The sequence below is a fragment of the Dipodomys spectabilis genome, unplaced genomic scaffold (assembly GCF_019054845.1).
Source record: "Dipodomys spectabilis isolate Male_0828 unplaced genomic scaffold, ASM1905484v1 ptg000145l, whole genome shotgun sequence".
Classification (NCBI taxonomy): domain Eukaryota; kingdom Metazoa; phylum Chordata; class Mammalia; order Rodentia; family Heteromyidae; genus Dipodomys; species Dipodomys spectabilis.
The window spans coordinates 9,690,505-9,704,396 of NW_024870822.1; the positions used below are offsets into that span (position 1 = coordinate 9,690,505).

The 13,892-nt window shown below is 33.6% G+C and overlaps 1 protein-coding gene across 2 annotated transcripts in view; it reads right to left on the reverse strand.

Annotated features, from left to right (window-relative positions):
- Positions 1-13,892, reverse strand: part of Mettl15 (methyltransferase like 15) — a 130,790-nt gene that overhangs the window by 18,541 nt on the left and 98,357 nt on the right. For both annotated transcript variants that reach the window (XM_042691433.1, XM_042691432.1), the window contains exons 5-6: positions 8,779-8,970; positions 5,130-5,308 (exon numbers count right to left, since the gene is read on the reverse strand). In XM_042691433.1, the coding sequence (XP_042547367.1) occupies positions 5,130-5,308; positions 8,779-8,970 (371 nt within the window). The remainder of the gene's footprint in view (positions 1-5,129; positions 5,309-8,778; positions 8,971-13,892) is intronic.

Here is a 13,892-nt window from a genome sequence, read left to right on the forward strand (position 1 = left end):
CTTTTTTCCTAGGACATCTCTTAACAAGTTTACTCATAAAATGACATTTGATAATTTAGTTGGAAAGAAGCTACCATCTCAGTAATGCAGATAGTGTATAAAAGTTTAAATTCAAGGAATTTAATATGATAGAAGAATAAGTGCATTATCAAAGGTAGGGGCAAACAGCTATTGCAAACCATCCAAATTCTACTGTGGGTCTGATCATATGTTTTCTATCTGGGTGATAACTAAAGACACTAACACCTTCATTTTTATTTTGGAATCACACAGCAATATGGTATAAAGAGTATTTTTAGGGGAAAGACAAAGTAATAGTATATAGGTTATTAAATAGAATGATGGTAAAAATAGATAAAATTCATCACAAAAATTTATTGTCCTACTAAAATTTGTTAGCAGTGACTGCTAATAATTCTATCTACCAATCTATACATCTATCAATCCATATCTATCTGTCTGTATGTCTGTCTACCTACTTACCATCCTACCTACCTACTTACCTACTCACCTGTTTAAAAAGCCTCTCTGTCTTAATAAAACTTTGCATGAAAAAGAGGATAATTTTAGATATAAATTGAGGCATATCATTATTTTAGTTTTGTACAATCTAATCAACTCTGAACTAATATGGTAACTTCATAACTTAGATTATCAAGTGACATTTCCCAAACAAACTTCTGTTCAATATTACATATTGAATGTCCCACTGAATAAAAAGGTTTCTTTTCATCCCCATCCTAAATGTCACATAACTTATGGGAAGAACAGCTCAGAATGAAATGATAAACCTATCAAACTCCTTGGCAAAGGACAGAGAAGACCACACACAGGGTACTGTGAAGAGCACTTGTTTTCTCTCTGAATTATCCTATTTCGGTGAGAAAACTGTAGACAAGTGTACTTACATTTTAATTTTGCAAAGAACATCTCTACAAACTATCTCATTATGGTCACAGAAAGAATTAGTTCTATTTTTTAGAGTAGGATCATAGAAGATAAGTGACTGACTCAAATTCATAGAGCATATACATAGCAGACCTAGAAAAAGAATGATTGTTTTTAATTCTATGTTTGGAGGTCTCTTTCCTGCTCTTCAAGCTGCTTTGATTCATACTGAGAGTGTTGATGTTTGGTTTGCTACCCTCTTCAGAGTGAAGGGCAGAGTACAATTGATTCCCATTTACACTTTTTTCTCCTGAATTTTCATTTCACTTCACTGGAAATGTAAACATCATTTTATTGATTTATTTGTTCAACAAGCATTCATTAAGCTCTGGCCACGTAACCACTTCATGAGTCAGAATAAAGGTTACATAAGTTTCAGTCACAGAATAAATCTGTACATTTAATCAACATGAATCACAAATATATAAGAAATTTTCCTCTCTTTCATTTCCCATTTAGGTAATATTATGTATCTATTTTACTCTGGATCAATCATCTATATGAAAATTTAATTTAAATCTTAAAATGTTAGGAATATTTTTTTGATTTAGGCAGAAATAATTAGTATAGTCATAATTTTTAAAAAGAATGAACAATAACATTATCTAACTATTATTTCAAGGCCAAGAAGATGAGGTCTATAAACATTCAATATATGAAGAAAGCTGTAGAGCTAGGACTTGAACTAAGTTCTTTTCATTGAGTTAGACAAGCATTTCATTGGTGATTATCTTTGCTGTACTCAGAGAATGAAAAGAGAATTAGAATATAGAAAAATAATGATATACGTGAAGCCAGATTTTTGAGAAAAAATAGGCATTTTTAATTCATAGGATGTCTGCAATCTCTCTCATTTTCAACTCTGTACAAATCAAATGTACATCAATTCTACAAGATCCAGGCCATACCCATTTTTCTCCCAACCAAGTATATACATTTTCTTTTTTCTAAATAGTTTGAAGATTTTGGAATGTATTGATTGTCAATATTAGGATTTTATCAGAGCATTATTTTTCCTCTTAGCAGTCTTAATTAAGAAGACAGGAATATATATATATATATATATATATATATATATATATATGCACACACATATATATATATATGTACTAAAACATGGGGAAGCAATGTGGTTTTTCTAATTTACCAGTGTATACCAGTGTTAATGTTGTTAGACTATATTCTTGTTAGGTAGAAACTCTACCACTTGAGCTATGCCACACAACTTATAATTCCATATATATATTATATATATACATATATATATACATATATATATATTAGAGGGGTAAAATCATAGATAACACTTTCTATCATTAAACACTTATATTAAAACTCCTGGCTATTTTTTAAAAATAGTATCTATATCATCTATAGTATGAATAGCGAAGCTCTGCAGACTGTTTTGGGACTTGAAAACTGCTCTGTATGTCAACTCTGCAAGAAGAATAAACAAAAAAAATAAATTTCTGTTTTGATAATTCATTAAGTAATTCATGATAGTTGAAAGTGCTATGTTCCATTCACCAATGAGCCCTAAAAATTTGTCTTTCAGCGCTCCTGCTAAAATTCTCTTGTGCTTAGTAGGTTTTGGTTTTTACACATTATGCATAATTAGCTAAGTTATTACAGAATTTTACTGAGTACATTGTAATTTCAAGTATGGTGGTTAGTTTTACTTGTCTTACTGGATTATTAGCTTTTGAAAAGTGAAGTAATTCATGTTTCCATCAAAATACAGGTTTTGTTATATGCTGAATATTTCCCAATCGGCTTAATAGTCTTGAATATATTAATGAGTTTACTGGACTCCTAAAGAGTTTGAATACAGTACCTAAATATCAAGCTTGTCAAATTGCCATCTCTCCCCAAATATATTTCATAATTATTTTATTCTTTTTTTTTTTTTTTCGGTTGCGGGGCTTGAACTCTGGACTTGGGCGCTGTCCCTGTGCTCTTCAGCTCAAGGCAAGTGCTCTAATGCTTGAGCAACAGCACCACTTCTGGTTTTCTACTGGTTTATTGGAGATAAGAGTGTCACGGATTTTGCTGCCCAGGCTGACTTTGAACTATGATCCTCAGATTTCAACCTCCTAAGTAGCTAGGATTACAGGCATGAGCCACTGGCACCCGGCCAGCTATTTTATTCTTAATAAAGGTCATTGATTTTGATAATCAATCAAAAGATTATAAAATTTATTTTATTTATTTTTTATTTTTATTTATGGTAGTACTAATGTTTGCACTCAGGGCTTTGTATTTCCTAGCCAGGTGTTCTACTGAGATTGCTAGTTGTATGGCCATACCTGGCCTTATTAAATTTATTAAATTTAGAAGTACCACAACATTTATGTATTACTTTAATAATTTGGATTAAATTGGGATTTCTTTTCAATAAAACTGTATCATCATTAAGAAAATTGTACTTTATAGACACATACTGAGACAGATAATGGTATTTAATATACTGGGGTTTTACTTACCCATACATGAATAGTCTCACATTTACTCTGTCATTTTTCCACAGCTCTAATGTGTTTTTCTCATCAACAATCATCCTAAAAATACCTTAATTATTCCTATGGGACATCATCATTGAATTTCTACCTAATGAAACACAGTTGTTTCCCCAACCTCAGAGATTAGGATCAAGAATCAGAAATGTTAACTTCTTAAAGGCAGACTCCCCATTTTAGTTTCTTAAAGGCAGATTCTCCATTTTCCCCATGCTTTCCTAGATTTGGGATTAGTACTAATATCTCATTAGTAAGGCTATAATCTTGAGCAAAGTATTGATTTCTTCAGACTTGTTTTCAAATGGGATTTTCAGCTAGAAAAATCTCCAGAGTCCTTAGTAAGTCCCAATCCTCATTTTTTGTACTAGAAAAGTATATATTTTCTTAAGCTAATTTCTTACTGCTTTTATTTCTAATGTTAAACAGAACCCAACATGCATAGTAACTTAAGGAATGACCAAAGGCTATGGTGAAGTAGTTACTGTATATGGAGAAGAAAAAAAGTTCATAAGGTAGCAATGAATTTCACATCAGAATTCTAGTTTAAACTCTTTTAGGGGGAAAATACCATGAAATATTTTACAATCACATTGCCAACAAGAATTCTGATCTAACTTGCCTGAAGTAGTCTCAACAGTGATTTTAAAGTGCCTTGAATAATATAGTTCAGAATATTAGACACTTAGTCTTCTCCTTATATTTTATTCCTAAGGGGAATATGGTATTATTTAATTATGCCACAAAACAATTGCTATATATACCTTAATGGTATTCATTAGGATAGATATAACTACTGTCAGTACTTTTGAAATGCTCCATAAATATTCCTCATTTTTACTTCTTCTTTAAACAACTAAGTAACTTAACAGGAACCACTGTAAAGAAACACATTTTTGGTAAATAAAAATGATACATGATTTCAATTGCTCTAGTAAGATACTTTACCACTGGAATACTGTAGGAGTTGTATTTTTACCTTGGAAAACTTTCATCATGAAACACAGCTGTGAAACAACTTTGGCTTCAAACAAAAAGGCTATATAATAAAGTACCTCCTAGCTACAGTTAGGTTCAAGAGGTTTATGGTGGGGCACAGCAGAAAAGACAAAATGTTTCAATAAGCCCTATAGGCTGATTTTGTTAGCATTCGCAAAGTGGAGTAACCTATACATCACATATCCTTTGTTAGGTGCTTGTTTAGAATAGATGTATGAGTCACTGGATTTTATTTTAGCAGTTGAGCAATGAAATTCTCCTTTTTTCCCAAAATATTGAAATGCAGAAATGTGAAACTAAAAGTGGTAATGTCAAATATTATACAAGATGCATACCAACCACTGTGACAGATCAAGAAATTCTTTTGCTCATCATTCCATGTTTCATTTTATTAGACACAAATGACTAAATACCTCATGTAAAAACTCTGCTATTATACTAATCAACAAACTTCAGTATACAGTTGTTTTTTTTTTTAGTTGAATATGGGGAAGAGATATTGGAGGAGCAAATCCTGAAAACTCAAAGAAATTTGACGTTAGAAGATAGGAACACTATCCTGTATGATTTCAGATACCAATGAATCCTTCTGGTAGTAAAGAAAAAAAGAAACACCTTTCTTTCTGTCCTTTTCTTCCTCTCAGACACTATCATAATTAGTGAGAGTACCTGCAACAATGCTGGCAAGCTGCTGGGTTCTGGTGATAGGGTATATGCTTCGTGCGTGGGCGATTGCTGAAGCAATTTTTCTGGCATGCTTCTCCTCCCCATATGTTCTTAGGATGGATGCAAGGGCCTGCTGATCTAAAGCATTCACAACATCAGCAGCAGTAGGCATGTCAGGATACCTATGCACACAAAGAGGCAATTAGGTCACTGAGGTCAGTTTTTATTGGTTGGAGTTGAAACTTCAGAGTACAGAGACATCAAGTCAGGCATGTACAACACATAGTCTAGAAGAGCATGTGGGGTTTTAAAGAGACCAAAGTTTTACACAATGAAAAAGATTTCCCATTTTCTATAGTCATCATTAACGGCAAGAACTCTAACTCTCATCAAAGTCATAGCAGCAGGAAGGTAAAATATTTTACTAACCTTTAACTTTCACTCACAGAATTTATTGCTTCCATAGATTTATCTCAAACTAAAATAATGGGGAAACTATTTTAGTGGGAATTATTTTAATGGACTTAAGTTTGTTAAATTTAAATTACTACTTCAATATTTTTTATTTTATTATTTATTTTTGTCTAAGAGAGAAATATAAGGCCTACTGCTGATATTTGAACAAACCTACAACTCAAGAACTTAACTAAATGTGAGGCATAGTAAATTGATTGTTGGAGCTGGGCATCTGTGATTCATACTTGTAATCCTAACTACTCAGGAGGCTGAGACCACAAACCCTCTTAAAAATACAAAACTGCTACCATGTTAGTACTTTCAAGGAAAAACAAACAAACCAAAACTCGGCTTTGGCATGTCCCTCATTTTATTATGTCCTTAATCTCTGTCTATATATCTTAGAGGGAGAAGGACAAATTCTGCTTTCCACATACAATGATTTCTTTTTTGGGGTAGAGGGAGTAGAAGAAAGGGATCAAGGCAGCATGTCACTCCCCGACCACTGCTACGTAAGTTAGCCCTTTTATCTACCTCAATGAGTTTGGCGTCTTTGTCTGCCAAGGTACAGATGTGGTCTTTTGGGTTAGACAGATTGACTAGAATCCTGGCCTGTTACTCACATTGGGAAACCTTTTAAACATACTTGAACTATGAGATTAAAGTAACAATATTTATGCCCCATAGTTATTGGGACAAGTAGGGGTTCATGGAACTTTAAACATGGATAGTATAATGACTGGCACATAGATGATATTCAGAGAATGTTAACGTACTTCAGATATTCCCTATTCAAAAATTCAAGGGGCTATTTTTTTGCATAAGTGACAAAATTCATACTGGGCCTTACCTATCTGTAAATGAACTTGTCAAAACCACTGAGTATTGGAACAGACCTTGTTAATTATGGTAGTCTCCATGAGAATCATATACTCTAACTAAAAATTGTTTTAAAGATAATATTGGTGTGCTTAGAAGTTTTTCAAGAAAAAAGTCAAAAAATGCACTGGACAACAAAAGTAATTTTTTTATTCTTATATTAACACTAAATAATAGGATAGAAGCATTCTAGAATGCTCCAAGGCAGCTGGACATTACTCTGAGGGCTGGCTACCAGGTTGTTTTGGAATGGTTTTCATATGGAGAAGAAGCTAAGATTCTGGATGTGCCTCTTGCTTAACAGGGCAGTACTGTCATTCCTATAGATTTTAGTGACTGACAGTGGCTACATACAAGAGCAAAACAATTAAGATATTTGCCAACTTATTACATCTTATGAACTGCCAGCAAAAACTTTCAAGTCCTTAGAGCTTTGAATTTCTTTTTGCTATACTAGAATGTTTATAATCTAAAGCTATTATTGAAATTGGATTCAGCACAGAATAAATTACTTTTTAATATTTCAGTGTTAAATAGCTCCTGTGTCCATCTTCATTAAGGGATACATCACTCTCCAGGATCAGACATCAAATTTTTGTTCTGGACCAAAACTGTCTATTACCTCATTTGAACTGCAGTACACATATTTGCATCTCTGACTTTCCTGTTTCTAAGAACTCAAGTGAATTAATTTTCCATTTCAAAATGCCATAGATAGGTTTACAGTCTATGCTATCTACTCAGAATTCATTCAGCTTTTTAAGAGAAATTGTTCAATTCTTAGTCCATCTACTAGGTATCTACTTAAGAGTTTAATTCTCCAGAGCAATTTATTTTCAAGATCTTGAACGAGAACATCAGTGATTCTGAAACAGACAAAAATATGCTGGTGTTTATATTACAAACATGGGTCTTTACTACTGTTTATTAGATACTTTATTCATTGTGTTTCTGAAGGCATGTTCTTTAGCAAGGAACACAACAGAAATTTGTTTGACATTTTTATTGTTTCTGAACAACCACCTCGAGCTCTAAACAAGAGAATGTTTGACCTTTACTGGTAGTCATTGGTTTTTAGTGAATTTTTTATTATTTTCTTTTATGATGACATTCTTCATTCTATGAATGTTAACAATGCACAAAGCAGAAGAAATAAGACTCAGAAACATCGGTATTCTAAAAATATACAGCTCACAACCAAAGTTAAGAAATAATGTCAGAACATGGGTAAAGGGCTATATATGAATAATAACATAAGACAAAGTGTATTGTGGTAGGTCAAAATATGAATCAGAAAAAACAGTTATGTTTTGTTGATATAGGTTCAGGTCCAAAGTTGGTACTAAAAAAATGTGTTAAACCAAGTTTTAAACATTAATTCAGGTAAAAACTAATTTTTGCACATGCTCACAGGTTATGAACAAGTGTTATTATTTCTGCAGTGTTGTGGAAATGAAGACCAGGTATGAAAGGTATCACACACAGGGCTATGTTTAATGTACTATCATAAGTTGCAATTTCTCTGGAGAAAGTTCAAAGTGCCAGTAAAAAAAGACATGACAGCTGGACACTAGTAACTTATATCTGTTAAACTAGCCACCAGAAGCCTGAGATATAAGGATGATGGTTCAAAGCCAACCAAGTCCATGAGACTCATATCTGATTAACCACCAAAAAGCTAGATGTGGAACTCAAGAGGTAGATTGCTGTCCTTGAACAAAAATTCTCAGGGACAATACCCACGTCCTGAGTTAAAGCCCAAGTACTAATACACAAAAAAGGAGAGATGGGAAAAAACATACAACTGGTAACCTAATACACAAAAAAGGAGAGATGGGAAAAAACATACAACTGGTGACCTCTGGATAACTGCTTTTTTGTAATATTATAATCTAATATGCATTAAATATAGTTCATAAGAGATTGAGTGAGGCATGTATAAGGGTAAAACCATTGTTTCAGTATGACATTTATTCATATCGTTAGTATGACAAGTTCATATCATTGAAAAAAATAATCAACTGCAAAATTTCTCCATACTATTGTGTATAAAAATGGCAATTAATTTCTTTGAGAATTGCAAAGCCAAGGAAATGTTAAAGGTTTATAATGAGTAACAAACGAAATTGATTTATTATGTACTGGTATTGCTAGATGTGGATGTATAATGGTAATTCTTTAGTCTTAAAAGGAAATTAAATTCAGACCATCTTGGGGGGTAATTGATTTGTGTGGGTGCTGTTTGTGTGTCTGTGTGTGTGTGTGTGAGTGTGTCTGTCTGTCTGTGTGTAAGGAGAAATGCTTTATCAATACTCACCTGCCACCATCCATCCTCATGTCCAAAGGGCCATCCTTCCGAAGGGAAAAACCTCTTTCAGGAGCATCAAGTTGCATGGAGGAACATCCAAGATCCAAAAGAACTCCATCGAAAGTCTCTGGCTGAACTCCAGCTTTCATTAGTAAGCCTTCTGCCTGACTAAACTGGCCTAACATAGCTCGGATCTGTTTACTGTGAATAAAGACAAGGGATAAACACTTTTGTTATATTAAAGTCTTGAAATGAATAATCAATTGGAAGACAGTACATCTTATTATTAGATAGATGATGATTAAAAAATGATGATGATTTATAAAACATAAAAATTCCTTCTTCAGATCAGATTTTTCATTAAAAATTCTTAAATCTAGGGATAAGAAAAAGGACATGGTATTATATTAAAAGAAGGCCTCACTAATTAAATTATTTAATATAAGTAATAAAACAGAAGACGTATAAAGAAAAACTGGACCATACAATGGAATACTACTCAGCCATAAAAAATGAAATCCTATGATTTGTGACAGCATAAATGGAAATGGGGACCATTATGCTAAGTAAGATAGGCCAGGCACAAAAGAAGATAACTATAGAATGATCTCACTCATGTAGAATTATAAATAGTTGACCTCAGAGAAGTAGGGAGTACAATTAGAGTAACCAGTAGGAAGAATGGACAATGATCTATCTAAATCACAGTCAGAAACAAGAAATTCTAGTCAGCTCTAATATAGTAGGACAAGTGTAACAACAATACAGAGTGCATTTCAGAAGGTCAGAGAGAATAGGGATCTGACTGGTTCACCATAAAGATTTAATAAATGTTTGAAGAGATAGATGTACTTAGCCTGACTTACATATTACAAAATGTTACATGTATTAAAACATTGTGTCACCCTATGAGTATGTACCTTTTAACAGACTAGTTAAAAATAAATTTGTGCCAAACAGATATCACAGGAAAAGACATGCCAAACATGCCTCTCCAACCAGTTTCTCTTTCTCCATGTTTCTCTGATAGGGGTGCTACATTTGGAGAAGGAACTATGATTAAAATAATAACATCTTAAAGAAACAAGATTTTAGTTCTCAGCAGTTAATTGGGAAGTAATTGCTTCAGCAGGATCAACAGATAGGCAAAGAGTTAGGATCATTTTGTCATTTCTTGGATTAGCCCCAAACAAAATGAGGTGCTTGGCTTCAAGGATCTTTAGAAACCTTAACGCAATTCTCATTCATTGCAGAAGAGGGAGGAGAAAAGTAAATTCAGGCAATACTATCAAGACTGATTCCATCCTTTGAAGGTGAATGGAATGTTTCAACAGTGTTAGACAAACCCCATTTATGTATTACTGTTCATGGAATACATCAAAGCTCATTGATAATTTTTTTCCTCAGATTCTGATGGATAAAGTAATTTTCAGATCCACTCAACAAATATTTACTGACTGTCCGCTTTATGTCTGTTATTATTTCTTTGGAGGATATATGAAGGATATATGAAGATTAATAAAACATGACTTTTTAAGTGTTGAGTGGAGAGGAGAAAGATGTAAAAGTACATAGTTTATTGAATCATCTAATGGGAACTAGTAATAAAGAGGTGAACAAATTGCCCTGTCAGTGTTTGGAAAACAAATGCTCACAATAGCAGTGGAAATCCAGAAATAACAAAATCTTGGGATTAGAAGGTAACTCAGATATCACTCGTGCCAGTAACTGATATATTAATCTTTTCCTACTCCAGTATTAGTTTATAGTGCTAGGTAAAGGGAGGAGAAACGTTTTAACCATCTCCTTTTTGCCCCTGGGTGAGGAACATATTCTCATTCTAAGCATATAGAGTTGGCAAAACCTACAATATCAAACGTCAAACAGAAGAGACTGAGTTTATTAACCACGTGTCCTCACAACCTGCTGTTCCATGTTACATGGGGAACAGAACAGATAACCAGGGCTTTGGAAGCAGGCTTTGTAGGATCTCCTGATTGGGGCTGTGATTGGCTTGTCTGAATAAATTCCACAGGCTCCACTGATTGTATTAATTATTCAGGAAATTTTTAGGTATCACAACTTAAAACATTAGCAGTAGTCTTGAATGCTTGATGATGTTGAATAGTGGTATTTAGAATACAGTTTGAATCAAATTCCTACTAAAGATGAATGTCAAAACCATATAAAGAATATTTACAAATTATGTTTTACAATGGATAGTGAATCAACATCAACTCAGGCAAGTTGTATTTTGAGGGTTCCTTGAGGAGGTTCTTATTCAAAGTTGCTATCAGGACCATAAGGAATGGTATACTCATAAGGTTGTTGACAGCTGTTAGGAACTAGGCATGCCCAGCAAACATGAAAACAATGAGAAAAATTAAGCACTACTTTATTGAAAGAACAGTGGTTGTCAAACAATGCCAAGAATGGCAGAGGTTAGATACTAGTTTGTGATTTAGATGTGCTCAGAAGAGAGGAATTCTACTTGTTGGCAGGGCGCAGAAAGGTCTCTTGGCATGAAATATATGACACGTCTTAATAGCTGGTTGTTATACACCAACTACACTTGATTATTCAGGTCTAATAATCAGTTCCTACTCTATTATCTACTAATGCAATAGACTTTAAAATACCACTTGAAACCAGGTGCTGGTGGCTCACACCTGTAATCCTAGCTACTCAGTAGGCTAAGATCTGAGGATCATGGTTTGAAGCCAGCCTGGGCAGGAATATCCATGAGACTCTTATCTCCAATAAACCACCAGAAAACCAGAAGTGGCACTGTGGCTGGTAGAGCACTAGCCTTGAGCTGAAGAGCTGAGGGACAGTGCCCAGTCTCAGTGTTCAAGCCCCACAACCAACAAAACAAAACAAAATAAAATAATAAAATAAAATAAAATAGCACTTTAAATTCAATACTATTCATTACATAAGAATAAAATGAAAATGTATAATAATTCTGCAATTAGCTCACACTTACAGCCCATGGGATTTGGGGTTTAAGTTTTAAAACTGATAAAATTTTTATTTCATTCGATATCTATAACACTTTTATATGCAATATAATGTTTATTTTATTAACAAGTTAAACTGCTACTCCAGGAAGACAATCATATTTTCCTGTAGTTTTTTTTTGGAGGGGGGGAGGGTCGGTCATGGGTCTTGAACTCTGGGCCTGGGCACTGTCCCTCAGCCCTTCAGCTCAAGGTGATCGCTTTACCACTTGAGCCACATTGCCACTTTAGCTTTTTCTGCTTGTGTGGTGCTGAGGAATTGAACCCAGGGCCTCATGCATGCAAGGCAAGCGCTCTACCACTGAGCCACCTCCCCAGCCCCTCCTGTAGTTTTAAAACTGCTTTATCGTACTAATACTGAAATAATGCATCCAGAGAAGAAAATATAAAGCATGCAGTGCTTTTTCTTCCCGTGGCGGTTCTCGTTTGCTTCAAAATCCAGTGTGGTTATTACATAATATAAAAAAAGAGTGTTAAGGCAAATAATGGTTTTATTTTATTGAAATGAAAATATAGCCTTTCTGACCTCTGAAAAAGTTTATTAAAACTTAAAATTGATAGGGTGTGTTTCAGTGGATTTTCATTTATTTTTTTTATAATTCAGTAGGAGGAAGAAAAATTCATTCTCTCTATAAATTCAAATTAATAGGCTGGGTTCATTTCAGAAAATTTCAGACATACAACTTTCCAGTGACCTCTCTCTGAAAGGGTTTTTCTATACATTTTAGCTGTCTTGCGTTATTCCCATGACTACTGTATCTTTTCTGTATTTTTTCTCATTTTAATTGAATATGAAAGTGGATATGAACATGAAATAATTTCTGATCAGATCATCTAGCATAGTAACAGACAACAGAATGAGTGTGGAATAAGTATTTGATAATGAGTAACAAAAATAACTGCTCAAGGTCACATAGCTAAGACTAGTAAGGCTCAGGATTCAACTCAGATTAAATTAACTGAGACAAAGATGTCAAAGCATTACTATAGATAGAGGGGTTTATTTAAGGGCAAATGTTTGCACCTCTGTGATAAAATTAATTCAACAACTTCTCAGTATAGTAACTCTTTAACTATGTATATATTTTTTCAAACTATGGAAGGGCATGCCAGGAAAGAAATCTACTCATTGTTCTAGTTTTAGCATCTCCTTGAGGGACAGAGAGCTTGTAACGAAATAGAATTGTGGATATCTAGCATCTGTGTTACTAATGGGGTGGTGAGGTCACTCGAAGGGATTATGAGGCAGAAAAATCATCTACCCGAGGACAAAGTTACTATGTGCTTGAGAACAGAAACAATCCAAACACCAATCTGAAATTAGAATTAACAAACTTTGCTTCATACCAACACAAATAGGGTCCCTCAAGAGGCACATATTTCAACTCTTAGAAAGGAACAATAAAATCTGAGATAACATAACTTTCTAAAAATTAACAAAATGTGTTCATTTAGGTTTTAGTGTCAATTATATTATTTGAATTATTTTCTTTCCATATAAATGGGTTTTACAGTCAATACAAATTGAAACACTATTATCAATAACTAGACTAAGTGTCAAAATATTCAGAAATGTATGTGACTTTGGAGAAATCTTTTCTATACCTTGGCCTATAAAATGGTAAGGTTAAACTTAAATGATCCCTGAGATAGCAGGAAGTTTATATTCAGTACTTTAAAGAATATTGACTCTTTACCATGTACCAAACCCTGTTTTAATGTTTTCTGTATAGTAAAGCACAAACATTTTAAACCATACATATCAAGTAGGTACTATTTCCTCATTTTTAATGGAGGAGTCTGAAATTTTCTTAAAAGTTGGTTATAGAGGTAGAAAGTAGTGGAGCAAGGATGTTAACCCAGGCTCAAAAGCCTGTCCTGTGCTGATTTATTGCCTGTGCAGATAAGCATTACCAAATACAATAACACAAATGAATACCCATTTGAGTTACCATTTTGGGGCAGACATTTTGGGGTTAAGGGCTTCCTGTTTGTTACTTCACTTAATCTTCACAAATACAATAATCTTTTGAGTAGTTGTTATTACATCTATTTTACACATCAAGACACTGACCTAGAATGTTGAATTAAACTATTATTAGT